Source organism: Oncorhynchus kisutch, unplaced genomic scaffold (assembly GCF_002021735.2).
Source record: "Oncorhynchus kisutch isolate 150728-3 unplaced genomic scaffold, Okis_V2 Okis05a-Okis16b_hom, whole genome shotgun sequence".
Lineage (NCBI taxonomy): Eukaryota > Metazoa > Chordata > Actinopteri > Salmoniformes > Salmonidae > Oncorhynchus > Oncorhynchus kisutch.
In genome coordinates, this window is record NW_022261982.1 from 5,532,040 (window position 1) to 5,547,039 (window position 15,000).

The window sequence follows — 15,000 nt, forward strand, 5'->3', positions numbered from 1 at the left end:
ATCTGTCCTGCTGTCTCTGACTGTGGTCTTGTTGTTGTTTAATGTTGTTGTTGATTTTGTTGTTGTTGATATTGTTGATGTTGTTGTTGATGTTGTTGCTGATGTTGTTATTGATGTTGTTGTTGTTGTTGTTGTTGATGTTGTTGTGGTTGATGATGCTGTTGTTGTTGATGATGTTGTTGGTGTTGTTGTTGTTGACTCCAGTGTCTCTGTTCCATACAGGTGAGAAGATGACCCTGTCTATCTCTGTCCTGCTGTCTCTCACTGTGTTTCTGCTGGTCATCGTGGAGCTCATCCCCTCCACCTCCAGTGCGGTGCCTCTCATTGGGAAGTACATGCTCTTCACCATGGTCTTTGTCATAGCCTCCATCGTCATCACCGTCATCGTCATCAACACACACCACCGCTCTCCCAGTACACACACAATGCCCCAGTGGGTCCGCAAGGTAGGTCAACCGACCGACCGACCGATCAATCAATAAATCCATCAGTCAGTCAGTCAATCAGTCAGTCAATCAATCAGTCAGTCAGTCAATAAATAAATCAGTCAGTCAGTCAATCAATCAGTCAATCAATAAGTCAGTCAATCAATCAGTCAATCAGTCAATCAGTCAATCAATCAGTCAATCAATCAATCAATCAGTCAGTCAGTCAGTCAATAAATCAGTCAATCAGTTAATAAATCAGTCAGTCAATCGGTCAGTCAGTCAGTTAGTCAGTCAATAATTCAATACATAAATTAGTCAGTCAGTCAGTAAATAAATTAATCAGTCAGTCAGTCAATAAATAAATTAGTCAGTCAGTCAATAAATCAATCAGTCAGTCAATCAAGAAATTAATCAGCCAGTCAATCAAGATAGGTCAACCAACCGACCGATCGATAAATCAATCAGTCAGTCAATCAGTCAGTCAGTCAGTCGGTCAATAAATCAGTCATTAAGGCAGTCAATCAGTCAGTAAATAACTCAGTCAATAAATAAATAAATCAGTCAGTCAATAAATCAGTCAGTCAGTCAATGAGTCAGTCAGTCAGTCAATAAATCAATCAGTCAGTCAGTCAATAAATCAATAAATCAATCAGTCAGTCAATCAAGGTAGGTCAACCAACCGGCTGACCGACCGATCGATCGATGAATCAATCAGTCAGTCAATAAGTCAGTCAGTCGGTCAATAAATCAGTCAGTCAGTCAATAAATCACTCAGTCAATCAGTCAGTCAGTCAATAAATCAATCAGTCAGTCAGTCAATAAATCAATCAGTCAGTCAGTCAAGGTAGGTCAACCAACCGACCGACCGATCGATCGATCAATAAATCAATCAGTCAATCAGTCAGTCAGTCAGTCAATGAGTTAGTCAGTCAATCAGTCAGTCAATCAATCAGTCAGTCAATAAATCAGTCAGTCAGTTAATCAATCAGTCAGTCAATCAAGGTAGGTCAACCAACCGACTGACCGATCGATAAATCAATCAGTCAATCAGTCAGTCAGTCAATAAATCAGTCAGTCAGTCAATCAATCAGTCAGTCAATAAAACAGTCAGTCAATCAGTCAGTCAGTCAATAAATCTGTCAGTCAGTCAATAAATCAATCAGTCAGTCAGTCAGTCAATAACACAGTCAGTCAGTCAATAAATAAATCAATCAGTCAGTCAATAAATCAATCTGTACAGCACTTTGAGATATCAGCTGATGTACGAAGGGCTATATAAATACATTTGATTTGATTTGATCAATCAGTCAGTCAGTCAATCAATAAATCAATCAGTCAGTCAATCAGCCAGTCAATCAGTCAGTCAATAAATCAATCAGTCAGTCAATCAGTCAGTCAGTAAGTTAGTCAATCAGTCAATAAATCAATCAGTCAGTCAATCAATAAATCAATCAGTCAATCAATCAATCAATCAATCAAGTAGGTAGACTAGGTACAATGGACAAAGTGAATGTCAGCACATCTCATTCCTAATTTAGCGATGTCAGTACAACATCTAGTGGTGTCCTAGTTTTCAGACCCCTTGGTGTGATGGCCGTGACATTGGATTGTCATGCTTTTGGGGTTTTCTCTTGGCTGCACTGCCACCTGGTGGTGCTAATGCAGTATGTCATGTATATTGTCAGGTGTTAGTGACATTCTGCTTTCGGCCATTTAGAACAGTGGTTCCCAACCTTTTTGGGTTACTGTAAACCAGTAAGCCGGTGGTTTCATGAGTCTTCTCAGGTACCATATGTGGAAAGACCAAGTACCCCCGGGGGTCCTAGTACCTCTGGTTGGGAACCACTGATTTAGAACCCCTCAGCTCTCAGCAGCCTCTCTAGCGGGGCTCTCCTTTGAGAGACAGGAAGTAGTTAAGAGCAGTCTGTCTGTCTGTCCTATTGCTGACTTTAGCTGAGTCATTTCAGTAATGGCATGTCAGGTTTGTCAGTTTATTCATTGAGTACTCATGGTTTTATGGTTGATGTACGTGATCTTGATTATCATGAAAAATATGTTAGTCCCCCAACACAGTATTATGTGCTTTACAGTACTTTGTGTAACTCATTACAATGTATGTACAGTAATTCATGTACTATATATAACTTGTGTTACTCAATACAATGTATTTACAGTAATTAGTCTACTGTATATAATTTGTGTTACTCATTACAATGTATTTACAGTAATTGATTTACTGTACATTTCTTTGTGTTATTTGTTACAATGTATTTACAGTAATTGATGTACTTTACATGACGTCTTGTTACTCATTACAATGTATTTTCCTGTATTTCAGATTTTCATTGACACCATCCCCAACTTCATGTTCTTCTCGACTATGAAGCGTCCATCCAGGGACAGGCAGGAGAAGAGGATCCACCCGGCTGACTTTGACATCTCCGACATCTCGGGCAAGCCTGCCCCTGCCTCTGTCACCTTCCAGTCCCCCATCACCAAGAACCCGGACGTCCGCAGCGCCATCGAGGGGGTCAAGTACATCGCAGAGACCATGAAGTCTGATGAAGAGTCCAACAATGTAAGAATATGATCTCAGGAAGCATTTATGGAACTCATGTCTGTCTGTCTGTCCGTCTGTCTGTCCGTCTGTCTGTCTGTCTGTCTGTCTGTCTGTCTGTCTGTCTGTCTGTCTGTCTGTCTGTCTGTCTGTCTGTCTGTCTGTCTGTTTGTCTGAGTCTGTCTGTCTGTCTGTCTGTCTGTCTGTCTGTCTGAGTCTGTCTGTCTGTCTGTCTGAGTCTGTCTGTCTGTCTGTCTGTCTTTGTGTCTGAGTCTGTCTGTCTTTGTGGTGAGTCTGTCTGTCTGTCTTTGTGTCTGAGCCTGTCTGTCTTTGTATCTGAGCCTGTCTGTCTTTAAGTCTGTCTGTCTTTGCATCTGAGCCTGTTTGTCTTTGAGTCTGTCTGTCTTTGTGGTGAGTCTCTCTGTCTGTCTTTGTATCTGAGTCTGTCTTTCTTTGTGCCTGAGTCTGTCTGTCTGAGTCTGTCTTTCTTTGTGCCTGAGTCTGTCTGTCTGAGTCTGTCTTTCTTTGTGCCTGAGTCTGTCTGTCTGAGTCTGTCTTTCTTTGTGCCTGAGTCTGTCTTTCTTTGTGCCTGAGTCTGTCTGTCTGTCTGAGTCTGTCTGTCTGAGTCTGTCTGTCTGAGTCTGTCTTTCTTTGTGCCTGAGTCTGTCTGTCTGAGTCTGTCTGTCTGAGTCTGTCTGTCTGAGTCTGTCTGTCTGAGTCTGTCTTTCTTTGTGCCTGAGTCTGTCTGTCTGAGTCTGTCTGTCTGTCTGTCTGTCTGTCTGTCTGTCTGTCTGAGTCTGTCTGTCTGTCTGTCTGTCTGTCTGTCTGTCTGTCTGTCTGTCTGTCTGTCTGTCTGTCTGAGTCTGTCTGTCTGTCTGTCTGAGTCTGTCTGTCTGTCTGTCTGTCTGAGTCTGTCTGTCTGTCTGTCTGTCTGTCTGTCTGTCTGAGTCTGTCTGTCTGTCTGTCTGTCTGTCTGTCTGTCTGTCTGTCTGTCTGTCTGTCTTTCGAGCTTTCATGTTTTAATGTTGTGTGTCTAATACAAAAACGAATTGTCTTGAAAATGTTAATGACTCTCTGTTCTCTCCTCACATCACACCTCTCTCTCTCTCCTCACCCCTTCTCTCTCTCTCTCTCTCTCTCTCTCTCTCTCTCTCTCTCTCTCTCTCCTGACCCCCTCTCTCTATCTCATCTCTCCTCCCTCCTCTCTCTCCTCACCTTTCACCCCTCCCCTCTCTCTCCCTCTCTCTCTCTCCTCACCCCTTCCTCTCTCTTCCCTCCTCTCTCTCCTCACCTTTCACCCCCTCCTCTCTCTTCCCTCCTCTCTCTCCTCACCTTTCACCCCCTCCTCTCTCTTCCCTCCTCTCTCTCCTCACCTTTCACCCCTCCTCTCTCTTCCCTCCTCTCTCTCCTCACCTTTCAACCCCTCCTCTCTCTTCCCTCCTCTCTCTCCTCACCTTTCACCCTCCTCTCTCTCTTCCCTCCTCACCCCTCTCCTCTCTCTCCCTCCTCACCTTTCACCCCCTCCTCTCTCTTCCCTCCTCTCTCTTCCCTCCTCCCTCCCTCTCATCACCTTTCACCCCCTCCTCTCTCTTCCCTCCTCTCTCTCCTCACCTTTCAACCCCTCCTCTCTCTTCCCTCCTCTCTCTCCTCACCTTTCACCCCTTCCTCTCTCTTCCCTCCTCTCTCTCCTCACCTTTCACCCCCTCCTCTCTCTTCCCTCCTCTCTCTTCCCTCCTCTCTCTCCTCACCTTTCACCCCTCCTCTCTCTTCCCTCCTCTCTCTCCTCACCTTTCAACCCCTCCTCTCTCTTCCCTCCTCTCTCTCCTCACCTTTCACCCTCCTCTCTCTCTTCCCTCCTCACCCCTCTCCTCTCTCTCCCTCCTCACCTTTCACCCCCTCCTCTCTCTTCCCTCCTCTCTCTTCCCTCCTCCCTCTCCTCACCTTTCACCCCCTCCTCTCTCTTCCCTCCTCTCTCTCCTCACCTTTCAACCCCTCCTCTCTCTTCCCTCCTCTCTCTCCTCACCTTTCACCCCTTCCTCTCTCTTCCCTCCTCTCTCTCCTCACCTTTCACCCTCCTCTCTCTCTTCCCTCCTCACCCCCTCTCCTCTCTCTCCCTCCTCACCTTTCACCCCCTCCTCTCTCTTCCCTCCTCTCTCTCCTCACCTTTCACCCCCTTCTCTCTCTTCCCTCCTCTCTCAGGCTGCTGAGGAGTGGAAGTTTGTAGCCATGGTCCTGGATCACATTTTGCTGTGTGTGTTCATGGCTGTGTGTATCATCGGCACCATGGGAGTGTTCGCTGGACGCCTCATTGAGCTGAGCATGCAGGGCTAAAGGAGCGGCCTAGCCGGAGTCATCGTGCTCTGGCCACACCCTGGTTCTCCCGCTCGCTCTGACACCTGTCTGCTGTGCCTCTACCCCGACTCATCTGGAAATGACAATCAATCGATTGATTGGATGGTTGATTGAATGTAACTGGTCCAGTGAGGTGTTGTTATTGTTAGCTTCTTTTGTGCATGGAGATTACAGTTGAAAATATGGACATTCACGGCACTCGGTGTTGAGAGGGTGTCCCGCTGTCAGCTGTCTGTGACTTGATGGATCATGTTTAAGGAACGATGGTTAACCTACCTAACGAGGTGATTCCTTTATTTCTAACCATCCTTCCTCATGTGGAACGAAGGATGCAGAGTATGTTGGTCTAACAAACTCTGCATAATGGCTCTGATTGGGAGCACTCTGGCACTCTCATGGGACTGTGGATGAGGGAGGTCACATTATGGCACTGTGGATGAGGGAGGTCACATTATGGGACTGTGGATGAGGGAGGTCACATTATGGCACTGTGGATGAGGGAGATCACATTATGGCACTGTGGATGAGGGAGGTCACATTATGGCACTGTGGATGAGGGAGATCACATTATGGCACTGTGGATGAGGGAGATCACATTATGGCACTGTGGATGAGGGAGGTTACATTACGGTACTGTGGATGAGGGAGGTCACATTATGGCACTGTGGATGAGGGAGGTTACATTATGGTACTGTGGATGAGGGAGGTCACATTATGGCACTGTGGATGAGGGAGGTTACATTACGGTACTGTGGATGACGGAGGTCACAAGCAGCTGGTAGTGCATCTCGCCGTTGTTGCATGATCATGATTGACGATCAGAAGATCCATTTGAATGAGTTTCTCAACGTTGATTTAGAAGTGTTCCAGTCTTGTGGATGTGCTGGTGCTTATTCAATAAAGATGACAGTGCAGTGGCTGCTGGGAAACTACATGATGTTTTATCTTGTCCGATGTTAGGGTTTTCTCTCCTCCTTCTGCCAAATGTCATCATGGTTCTATTTTTAGATTTGGTTAGATGTAAAAAATTAAATCTACTTCCAGATAAGCCTGTCTTTCTGTATTGTGTTTTTACATTGACAGGGACGGCATAAACTTTGTGCGCCCGGGTCCTCTTTCTGTTGAATAAATTATTAAATGACCTTATTTTAACGTATTATTTTAGATTTTCCAGTAGTCAACACGTATCTGTTCTGTTCTCCTCTCATCAGTAAACGTCTTTATACACAGAACCAACTGTTCAAACTTGGACAAGTTGCACATCTGGAAATATTGCATCACCGCAAAGGCCCCGGATTGGAGCGAGAGAAGCATTACATTCTCCCAGTCGGTTTTACGAAAACAGTCTTTCGAGCGACATGACAAACACAACGCTCGAAGATTTGGACAGAAACGTAAGTTATAGAGTGATGGCAGATTGATAAAACATCAAATTGCACTCTTGATTGTATGCATATAATTGAAAAGTTCCGGGTACAATGTGGAAACCCCGATGAAGCGGAAATCCTGAGCTAAAGTTGTGTTTACGGCGAAGGAGTGGCTCATACTGTCTCCACAAGTAAGTCGATGCTTATGTTATGTTGAACTTGAGTACTAGATCGATTTGTCAAAGTTTTGGGATTCTCAATTATAATTGCGCAAATAACTGAATTTCAAAACATGTGACACCCTTGCTTATAAAACATGTTTTGAGGACAAATGGAAACATGGTAGCGTTATGTTATGATATCTCTGTTTTTATTTTTGTATTCCATTTGTTTCGAGTTGTATCAGATGACATCACGCGTTATTCTCTGCTTGGTGGTTATGTAGTCTGCGTTGGCATGGATACTTGCACGATGAGAAGAAAAAAAAGCCTCATCTGAGTTTTTAAAGTCATTGAGTTATTGCTATACCGTAGCTTTCATTACGTAACCTGCGCTCGTGGATTTTGTGCAGCTCACACAGTCAGTCAGTATACCTCGTGTACACACACACACACTACCGTAGAGTGCAGTAAACCAATATCTGTTTATACTGTACCAAACCATGCAGCGGTTGGCTTTACGATTCACATCACAGACAGCTTTGACTTTTTATGGAGTCACTCGTCACTGTAGCCAAGGAATGTAGACTTTCCCACAGCTCTGAAATGTCATCTGAGGCATAGTGGACATTGACTCATTGACACGCAGACATACGTAGTACAAACAAATGGCCCACTATTCCCAATATAGTGCACAAACTTCTTTTTTTTCAATATTTATTTTTTATAACATAAAAAAAAAAATGGACCCCTTTTTCTCCCGATTTCATTGTATCCAATTGGTAGTTACAGTCTTGTCTCATAGCTGCAACTCCCATACAGACTTGGGAAAGGTGAAGGCCGAGAGTTGTGCGTCCTCTGAAACACAACCCAGCCAAGCCACGCTGCTTCTTGACAAGCCGCACTGCTTCTTGACTGGCGACTGTGTCAGCGTGCACACCCCCCACAGGAGTCGCTAGTGAGCGATGGGACAAGGACATCCCTGCTGGCCAAACCCTCCCAGACGACGCTGGGCCAATTGTGCGCCGCCCCATGGGTCTCCCGGTCGCAGCCGACTGCGACACAGCCTGGACTCGAACCCAGAGTCTCTAGTGGCACAGCTAGCACTGCCTTAGACCACTGCACCACTCAGGAGGCCCATAGTACACTACCTTTCACCAGGCCTTTCACCAGGCCCATAGTACACTACCTTTCACCAGGCCCATAGTGAACTACCTTTCACCAGGCCCATAGTACACTACCTTTCACCAGGCCCATTGTGAACTACCTTTCACCAGGCCCATAGTACACTACCTTTCACCAGGCCCATAGTACACTACCTTTCACCAGGCCCATAGTACACTACCTTTCACCAGGCCCATAGTGAACTACCTTTCACCAGGCCCATAGTACACTACCTTTCACCAGGCCCATAGTACACTACCTTTCACCAGGCCCATAGTGAACTACCTTTCACCAGGCCCATAGTACACTACCTTTCACCAGGCCCATAGTGAACTACCTTTCACCAGGCCCATAGTACACTACCTTTCACCAGGCCCATAGTGAACTACCTTTCACCAGGCCCATAGTACACTACCTTTCACCAGGCCCATAGTACACTACCTTTCACCAGGCCCATAGTACACTACCTTTCACCAGGCCCATAGTACACTACCTTTCACCAGGCCCATAGTACACTACCTTTCACCAGGCCCATAGTACACTACCTTTCACCAGGCCCATAGTACACTACCTTTCACCAGGCCCATAGGGCACTACCTTTCACCAGGCCTTTCACCAGGCCCATAGTACACTACCTTTCACCAGGCCTTTCACCAGGCCCATAGTACACTACCTTTCACCAGGCCCATAGTACACTACCTTTCACCAGGCCCATAGGGCACTACCTTTCACCAGGCCCATAGTACACTACCTTTCACCAGGCCCATAGTACACTACCTTTCACCAGGCCCATAGTGAACTACCTTTCACCAGGCCTTTCACCAGGCCCATAGTACACTACCTTTCACCAGGCCCATAGTACACTACCTTTCACCAGGCCTTTCACCAGGCCCATAGTACACTACCTTTCACCAGGCCCATAGTACACTACCTTTCACCAGGCCTTTCACCAGGCCCATAGTACACTACCTTTCACCAGGCCCATAGTACACTACCTTTCACCAGGCCTTTCACCAGGCCCATAGTACACTACCTTTCACCAGGCCTTTCACCAGGCCCATAGTACACTACCTTTCACCAGGCCCATAGGGCACTACCTTTCACCAGGCCCATAGTACACTACCTTTCACCAGGCCCATAGTACACTACCTTTCACCAGGCCCATAGGGCACTACCTTTCACCAGGCCCATAGGGCACTACCTTTCACCAGGCCCATAGGGCACTACCTTTCACCAGGCCCATAGTACACTACCTTTCACCAGGCCCATATTACACTACCTTTCACCAGGCCCATAGTACACTACCTTTCACCAGGCCCATAGTACACCACCTTTCACCAGGCCCATAGTACACTACCTTTCACCAGGCCCATATTACACTACCTTTCACCAGGCCCATAGTACACTACCTTTCACCAGGCCCATAGGGCACTACCTTTCACCAGGCCCATAGTACACTACCTTTGATCAGAGCACTATGTAGTCGAAGTACTATAGTTCAACCTATGGGCCTTTGGCCAAAAGTAGTGCACTATGTAGGGAATATTGTTCCATTTGGGACGGAGACCCATACTGCTCGTTCTCCTGGTTACTGTAGTTATGGTGTTTCATGGAATCGGACTAGCAAAGGTGCATCATTATCTGTCAATACACATGCACGTACAGTAAATTCACTCACTCACTCCAATCATTCAAACCTGGAATCCTAAACAAACTTTGTTGAACTGTGGTCTTAATATTAACATTCCACAGTGGTAAACTGGAAAACATTGACCAGGCCTTGTGTTCTCTCGTTGCCTGAGGAACCTGCTTCAGAGTGATGTGTTCCCTAGAGGCCGTCCCTGGTCTGTTACAGTACTGAACCTGCTTCAGAGTGATGTGTTCCCTAGAGGCCGTCCCTGGTCTGTTACAGTACTGAACCTGCTTCAGAGTGATGTGTTCCCTAGAGGCCGTCCCTGGTCTGTTACAGTACTGAACCTGCTTCAGAGTGATGTGTTCCCTGGTCTGTTACAGTACTGAACCTGCTTCAGAGTGATGTGTTCCCCAGAGGCCGTCCCTGGTCTGTTACAGTACTGAACCTGCTTCAGAGTGATGTGTTCCCTAGAGGCCGTCCCTGGTCTGTTACAGTACTGAACCTGCTTCAGAGTGATGTGTTCCCTAGAGGCTGTCCCTGGTCTGTTACAGTACTGAACCTGCTTCAGAGTGATGTGTTCCCTAGAGGCCGTCCCTGGTCTGTTACAGTACTGAACCTTGTTTGGAGTTGAGTCTTCCCTGGTCTGTTACATTGTTCCCATTCCTCAGACCAGGAGGTAAGCAACCAAACTGGTCTGAGCATTGTGGATGGATAGCTGGAGGGTAACTGCATGTTTCAGAGATCTACTGTAAATGGCAAGATGTCTGTCTCCAGAGCTATAACACAGAGTTTTAAAATGTCTTCATGTAATCTCTGGCTATGAGAGCGAGCCTCTCGTCCTGCAATAGACAGGTCTGCAGAGAAGAGAGGAAGCTTCCTTCACTTCCTGTGTAAACCAACCCACGTGACCAACGCAGCTCAAGCACATGGCGGCGAGGGTGTTTGTGGGCGATATTCGTATTCACTTCAGCTTCCTGATAGTCTGAACAAGGAGGTAGTAACATTAATACTCACAAGGCATACTTGTACACTGAGCATACAAAACATTAAGAACGTGACAGACTGACCAAGTGAATCCAAGCTATGATCCCTTATTGATGTCACTAGTTAAATCCACTTCAATCAGTGTAGATGAAGGGGAGGAAACAGGTTAAACAAGGATGTTTTTAAAACCCTGAGACAGTTGTACCATTCAGAGGGTGAATGGCCAAGGCAGAAGATGTGTCTTTGAACAGGGTATGCTAGTAGGTGCCAGGTGATACCAGTTTGTGTCAAGAACTGTAACGCTGCTGGGGTTTTCACACTCAACAGTTTCCTGTGTGTATCAAGAATGGTCCACCACTCAAAGGACACCCAGCCATCTTGACACAACTGTGGGAAGCATTAGAGTCAATATGGTCCAGCATCTCTGTGGAACACTTTCTACACCTTGTAGAGTCCAGGCCCCAACACATTCAGGGGAAAAGTATGTAAGGTGTTCTTAATGTTTGGTAGAGTCAGTATTAGTAAGGTGTTCTTAATGTTTGGTAGAGTCAGTATTAGTAAGGTGTTCTTAATGTTTGGTAGAGTCAGTATTAGTAAGGTGTTCTTAATGTTTGGTAGAGTCAGTATTAGTAAGGTGTTCTTAATGTTTGGTAGAGTCAGTATTAGTAAGGTGTTCTTAATGTTTGGTAGAGTCAGTATTAGTAAGGTGTTCTTAATGTTTGGTAGAGTCAGTATTAGTACGGTGTTCTTAATGTTTGGTAGAGTCAGTATTAGTAAGGTGTTCTTAATGTTTGGTAGAGTCAGTATTAGTAAGGTGTTCTTAATGTTTGGTAGAGTCAGTATTAGTAAGGTGTTCTTAATGTTTGGTAGAGTCAGTATTAGTAAGGTGTTCTTAATGTTTGGTAGAGTCAGTATTAGTAAGGTGTTCTTAATGTTTGGTAGAGTCAGTATTAGTACGGTGTTCTTAATGTTTGGTAGAGTCAGTATTAGTAAGGTGTTCTTAATGTTTGGTAGAGTCATTGCAGCATACTTGTATAGTACAGACTTGTGCATTGTTGGATGGAGAAGTAGATGAAGAGAGTACAGTATCTGACGCTGTAGAGTACAGTATCTGGAGATGAATAGAGTACAGTATCTGGAGATGAATAGAGTACAGTATCTGACGCTGTAGAGTACAGTATCTGGAGATGAATAGAGTACAGTATCTGGAGATGAATAGAGTACAGTATCTGGAGATGAATAGAGTACAGTATCTGGAGATGAATAGAGTACAGTATCTGACGCTGTAGAGTACAGTATCTGACGCTGTAGAGAGTACAGTATCTGGAGATGAATAGAGTACAGTATCTGACGCTGTAGAGTACAGTATCTGACGCTGTAGAGTACAGTATCTGACGCTGTAGAGTACAGTATCTGGAGATGAATAGAGTACAGTATCTGGAGATGAATAGAGTACAGTATCTGGAGATGAATAGAGTACAGTATCTGACGCTGTAGAGTACAGTATCTGGAGATGAATAGAGTACAGTATCTGGAGATGAATAGAGTACAGTATCTGGAGATGAATAGAGTACAGTATCTGACGCTGTAGAGAGTACAGTATCTGGAGATGAATAGAGTACAGTATCTGACGCTGTAGAGTACAGTATCTGGAGATGAATAGAGTACAGTATCTGACGCTGTAGAGTACAGTATCTGACGCTGTAGAGTACAGTATCTGACGCTGTAGAGTACAGTATCTGGAGATGAATAGAGTACAGTATCTGAAGATGAATAGAGTACAGTATCTGACGCTGTAGAGTACAGTATCTGGAGATGAATAGAGTACAGTATCTGAAGATGAATAGAGTACAGTATCTGACGCTGTAGAGTACAGTATCTGGAGATGAATAGAGTACAGTATCTGGAGATGAATAGAGTACAGTATCTGGAGATGAATAGAGTACAGTATCTGGAGATGAATAGAGTACAGTATCTGGAGATGAATAGAGTACAGTATCTGACGCTGTAGAGTACAGTATCTGGAGATGAATAGAGTACAGTATCTGACGCTGTAGAGTACAGTATCTGACGCTGTAGAGTACAGTATCTGACGCTGTAGAGTACAGTATCTGGAGATGAATAGAGTACAGTATCTGAAGATGAATAGAGTACAGTATCTGACGCTGTAGAGTACAGTATCTGGAGATGAATAGAGTACAGTATCTGAAGATGAATAGAGTACAGTATCTGACGCTGTAGAGTACAGTATCTGACGCTGTAGAGTACAGTATCTGACGCTGTAGAGTACAGTATCTGGAGATGAATAGAGTACAGTATCTGGAGATGAATAGAGTACAGTATCTGGAGATGAATAGAGTACAGTATCTGACGCTGTAGAGTACAGTATCTGGAGATGAATAGAGTACAGTATCTGACACTGTAGAGAGTACAGTATCTGGAGATGAATAGAGTACAGTATCTGGAGATGAATAGAGTACAGTATCTGACGCTGTAGAGTACAGTATCTGACGCTGTAGAGTACAGTATCTGACGCTGTAGAGTACAGTATCTGGAGATGAATAGAGTACAGTATCTGACGCTGTAGAGTACAGTATCTGGAGATGAATAGAGTACAGTATCTGTGTGTCTAGGAGTTGTTTGGACTGTGACTGTATCTGCAAACTGTATTAAATTGGCATATGAGTCAAAGCATTAGCCTACACAATGCAAAGGGGGGGGGGGTCGCGTGTGTGTGTGACAGAGCGAGCGTGAGCGTGTGTGTAAGGCTGCTGACTGAGTTGAAAGAGAGGAAGTATGACTGAAAGCTGAACACAGGAAGTGGCTCTGACTCTGAGTAAAGCTATTTTAGCAGGAGAGGAGAGCTCTCTCTCTCTCTTGACAGCAGCTCTCTGAGGAGAGGAGGGTCTTCAATCTGCATCAGAGGACAGACTTCAGTGAGAGAGAGGAGCGAAGAAGAAGAAGCCCTGTGATGCTCACATGACAGTGTGACTGAGACCCCTAGATGAGAGGTGAGGTTTTGACTTTCACAGGAGAGGACAAACTGAAGAGGGGAGAGCGAGAGATACTGCTGCTCAGCTCAGACTGTGTGACTGGGAGAGAGAGAGAGAGATACTGCTGCTCAGCTCAGACTGTGTGACTGGGAGAGAGAGAGCCTAGATGAGAGGTTTTGTAGCTTTCACACCGCTGTCTCTCTCTCGCTCTCTCTCTCTCTGTCTCTCTCTCTCTGTCTCTCTCTCTCTCTCTCTCTCTCTCTCTGTCTCTCTCTCTGTCTCTCTCTCTCTCTCTCTCTCTCTCTCTCTCTCTGTGTCAGTTCATGACACAGCAAGTTGAGGAAGTGAAATACAGTAACATGGGGTTGGACTGAATGTGGAACTGTGACTTCTCTAATGTGTAAAGAGGGTTAGGAGGGGAACCAAATTAAGGAAGCTACCACCTATCGCTGTAACTCTGTACCGTTTCTTTGCCCGTTCTCTGGAAGAATCATTTCCAGAGCTACCTAAGAGAGGGAATTTACAGTCACCTTTTTGGGCAGAACTTCCGTGAGTAGATGTAATAATTGTTTAATATATTGTGGTAATCCATTTGATACATTCATACAATATATGATATGTTTCCATAGTCCTAGCTCAGCTCCTGTTCTTTCTCTTCTGACAGTTGAGATTTCTCCTCAGATTTCTCCTCAGATTTCTCCTCAGATTTCTCCTCCGATTTCTCCTCAGATTTCTCCTCAGATTTCTCCTCTGTGTCGGTGTTCTGTTTGACAGCTGTTTGATGGAGGAAAAGGGAACCATTGTAGTGTGAATTTAACTTGCGACTTTGTTTCCTGTCTTCCTGGGGAACATTAGTGGCTGCACTTTGCCAGAAATGCTGTTGATGTTGGCAGAACTGTCTTTAAAGGGATAGTTTGGAGTTTTGGCAACGAGGTCCTTTATCTCCTTCTCCAGAGTCAGTTAATGTATGTAGTTCTGTATGATGTTTCATGCTCTGTCTGGACCCCAGGAAGAGTAGCTGCAACAGCTAACGGGGATCCTAATAAAATACCAAGATGAACTTGTGGAGACCATTTTTATGTCTCTGCGTTCACTTGGAAGGAAGCTGCTGACTTGCAATTGCTTGTGATTGTATTAGGATCCCCATTAGCCGACGCCAAATGTGACAGCTAGTCTTCCTGGGGTCCGACACATAACGACATTACAGACAAAAATACTTTACAATTTAAACCATGAACATAGTTTTCTATATGGAAAAATTCACTACGACTAAAGACAAATGTACACACACATTTAAAACAACACCAATACAACTAAAGAATAATGGTGTGTGTGTGTGTGTGTGTGTGCACATGTGTGCGTGC

At 45.0% G+C, this 15,000-nt stretch overlaps 2 protein-coding genes across 6 annotated transcripts in view; both read left to right on the top strand.

Annotated features, from left to right (window-relative positions):
• LOC109884285 (acetylcholine receptor subunit alpha) overlaps positions 1-6,385 on the top strand; it is a 22,903-nt gene extending 16,518 nt beyond the window's left edge. The window contains exons 7-9 of the mRNA XM_031813474.1: positions 223-446; positions 2,767-3,006; positions 5,185-6,385. Coding sequence (XP_031669334.1) covers positions 223-446; positions 2,767-3,006; positions 5,185-5,316 — 596 coding nt within the window. The 3' untranslated portion in view covers positions 5,317-6,385. The remainder of the gene's footprint in view (positions 1-222; positions 447-2,766; positions 3,007-5,184) is intronic.
• Positions 6,386-6,610: 225 nt separating this feature from the next.
• LOC109885551 (WAS/WASL-interacting protein family member 1-like) overlaps positions 6,611-15,000 on the top strand; it is a 45,636-nt gene continuing 37,246 nt past the window's right edge. The window contains exons 1-2 of one of the 5 annotated variants that reach the window (XM_031813472.1): positions 13,488-13,654; positions 14,125-14,185. The gene's annotated coding sequence lies outside the window, so the exon portion shown is untranslated. Of the gene's footprint in view, positions 6,896-13,459; positions 13,655-13,914; positions 14,186-15,000 lie in introns of those variants that run through there. The other 4 variants (XM_031813473.1, XM_031813470.1, XM_031813469.1 and 1 more) reach the window with 4 other exon arrangements.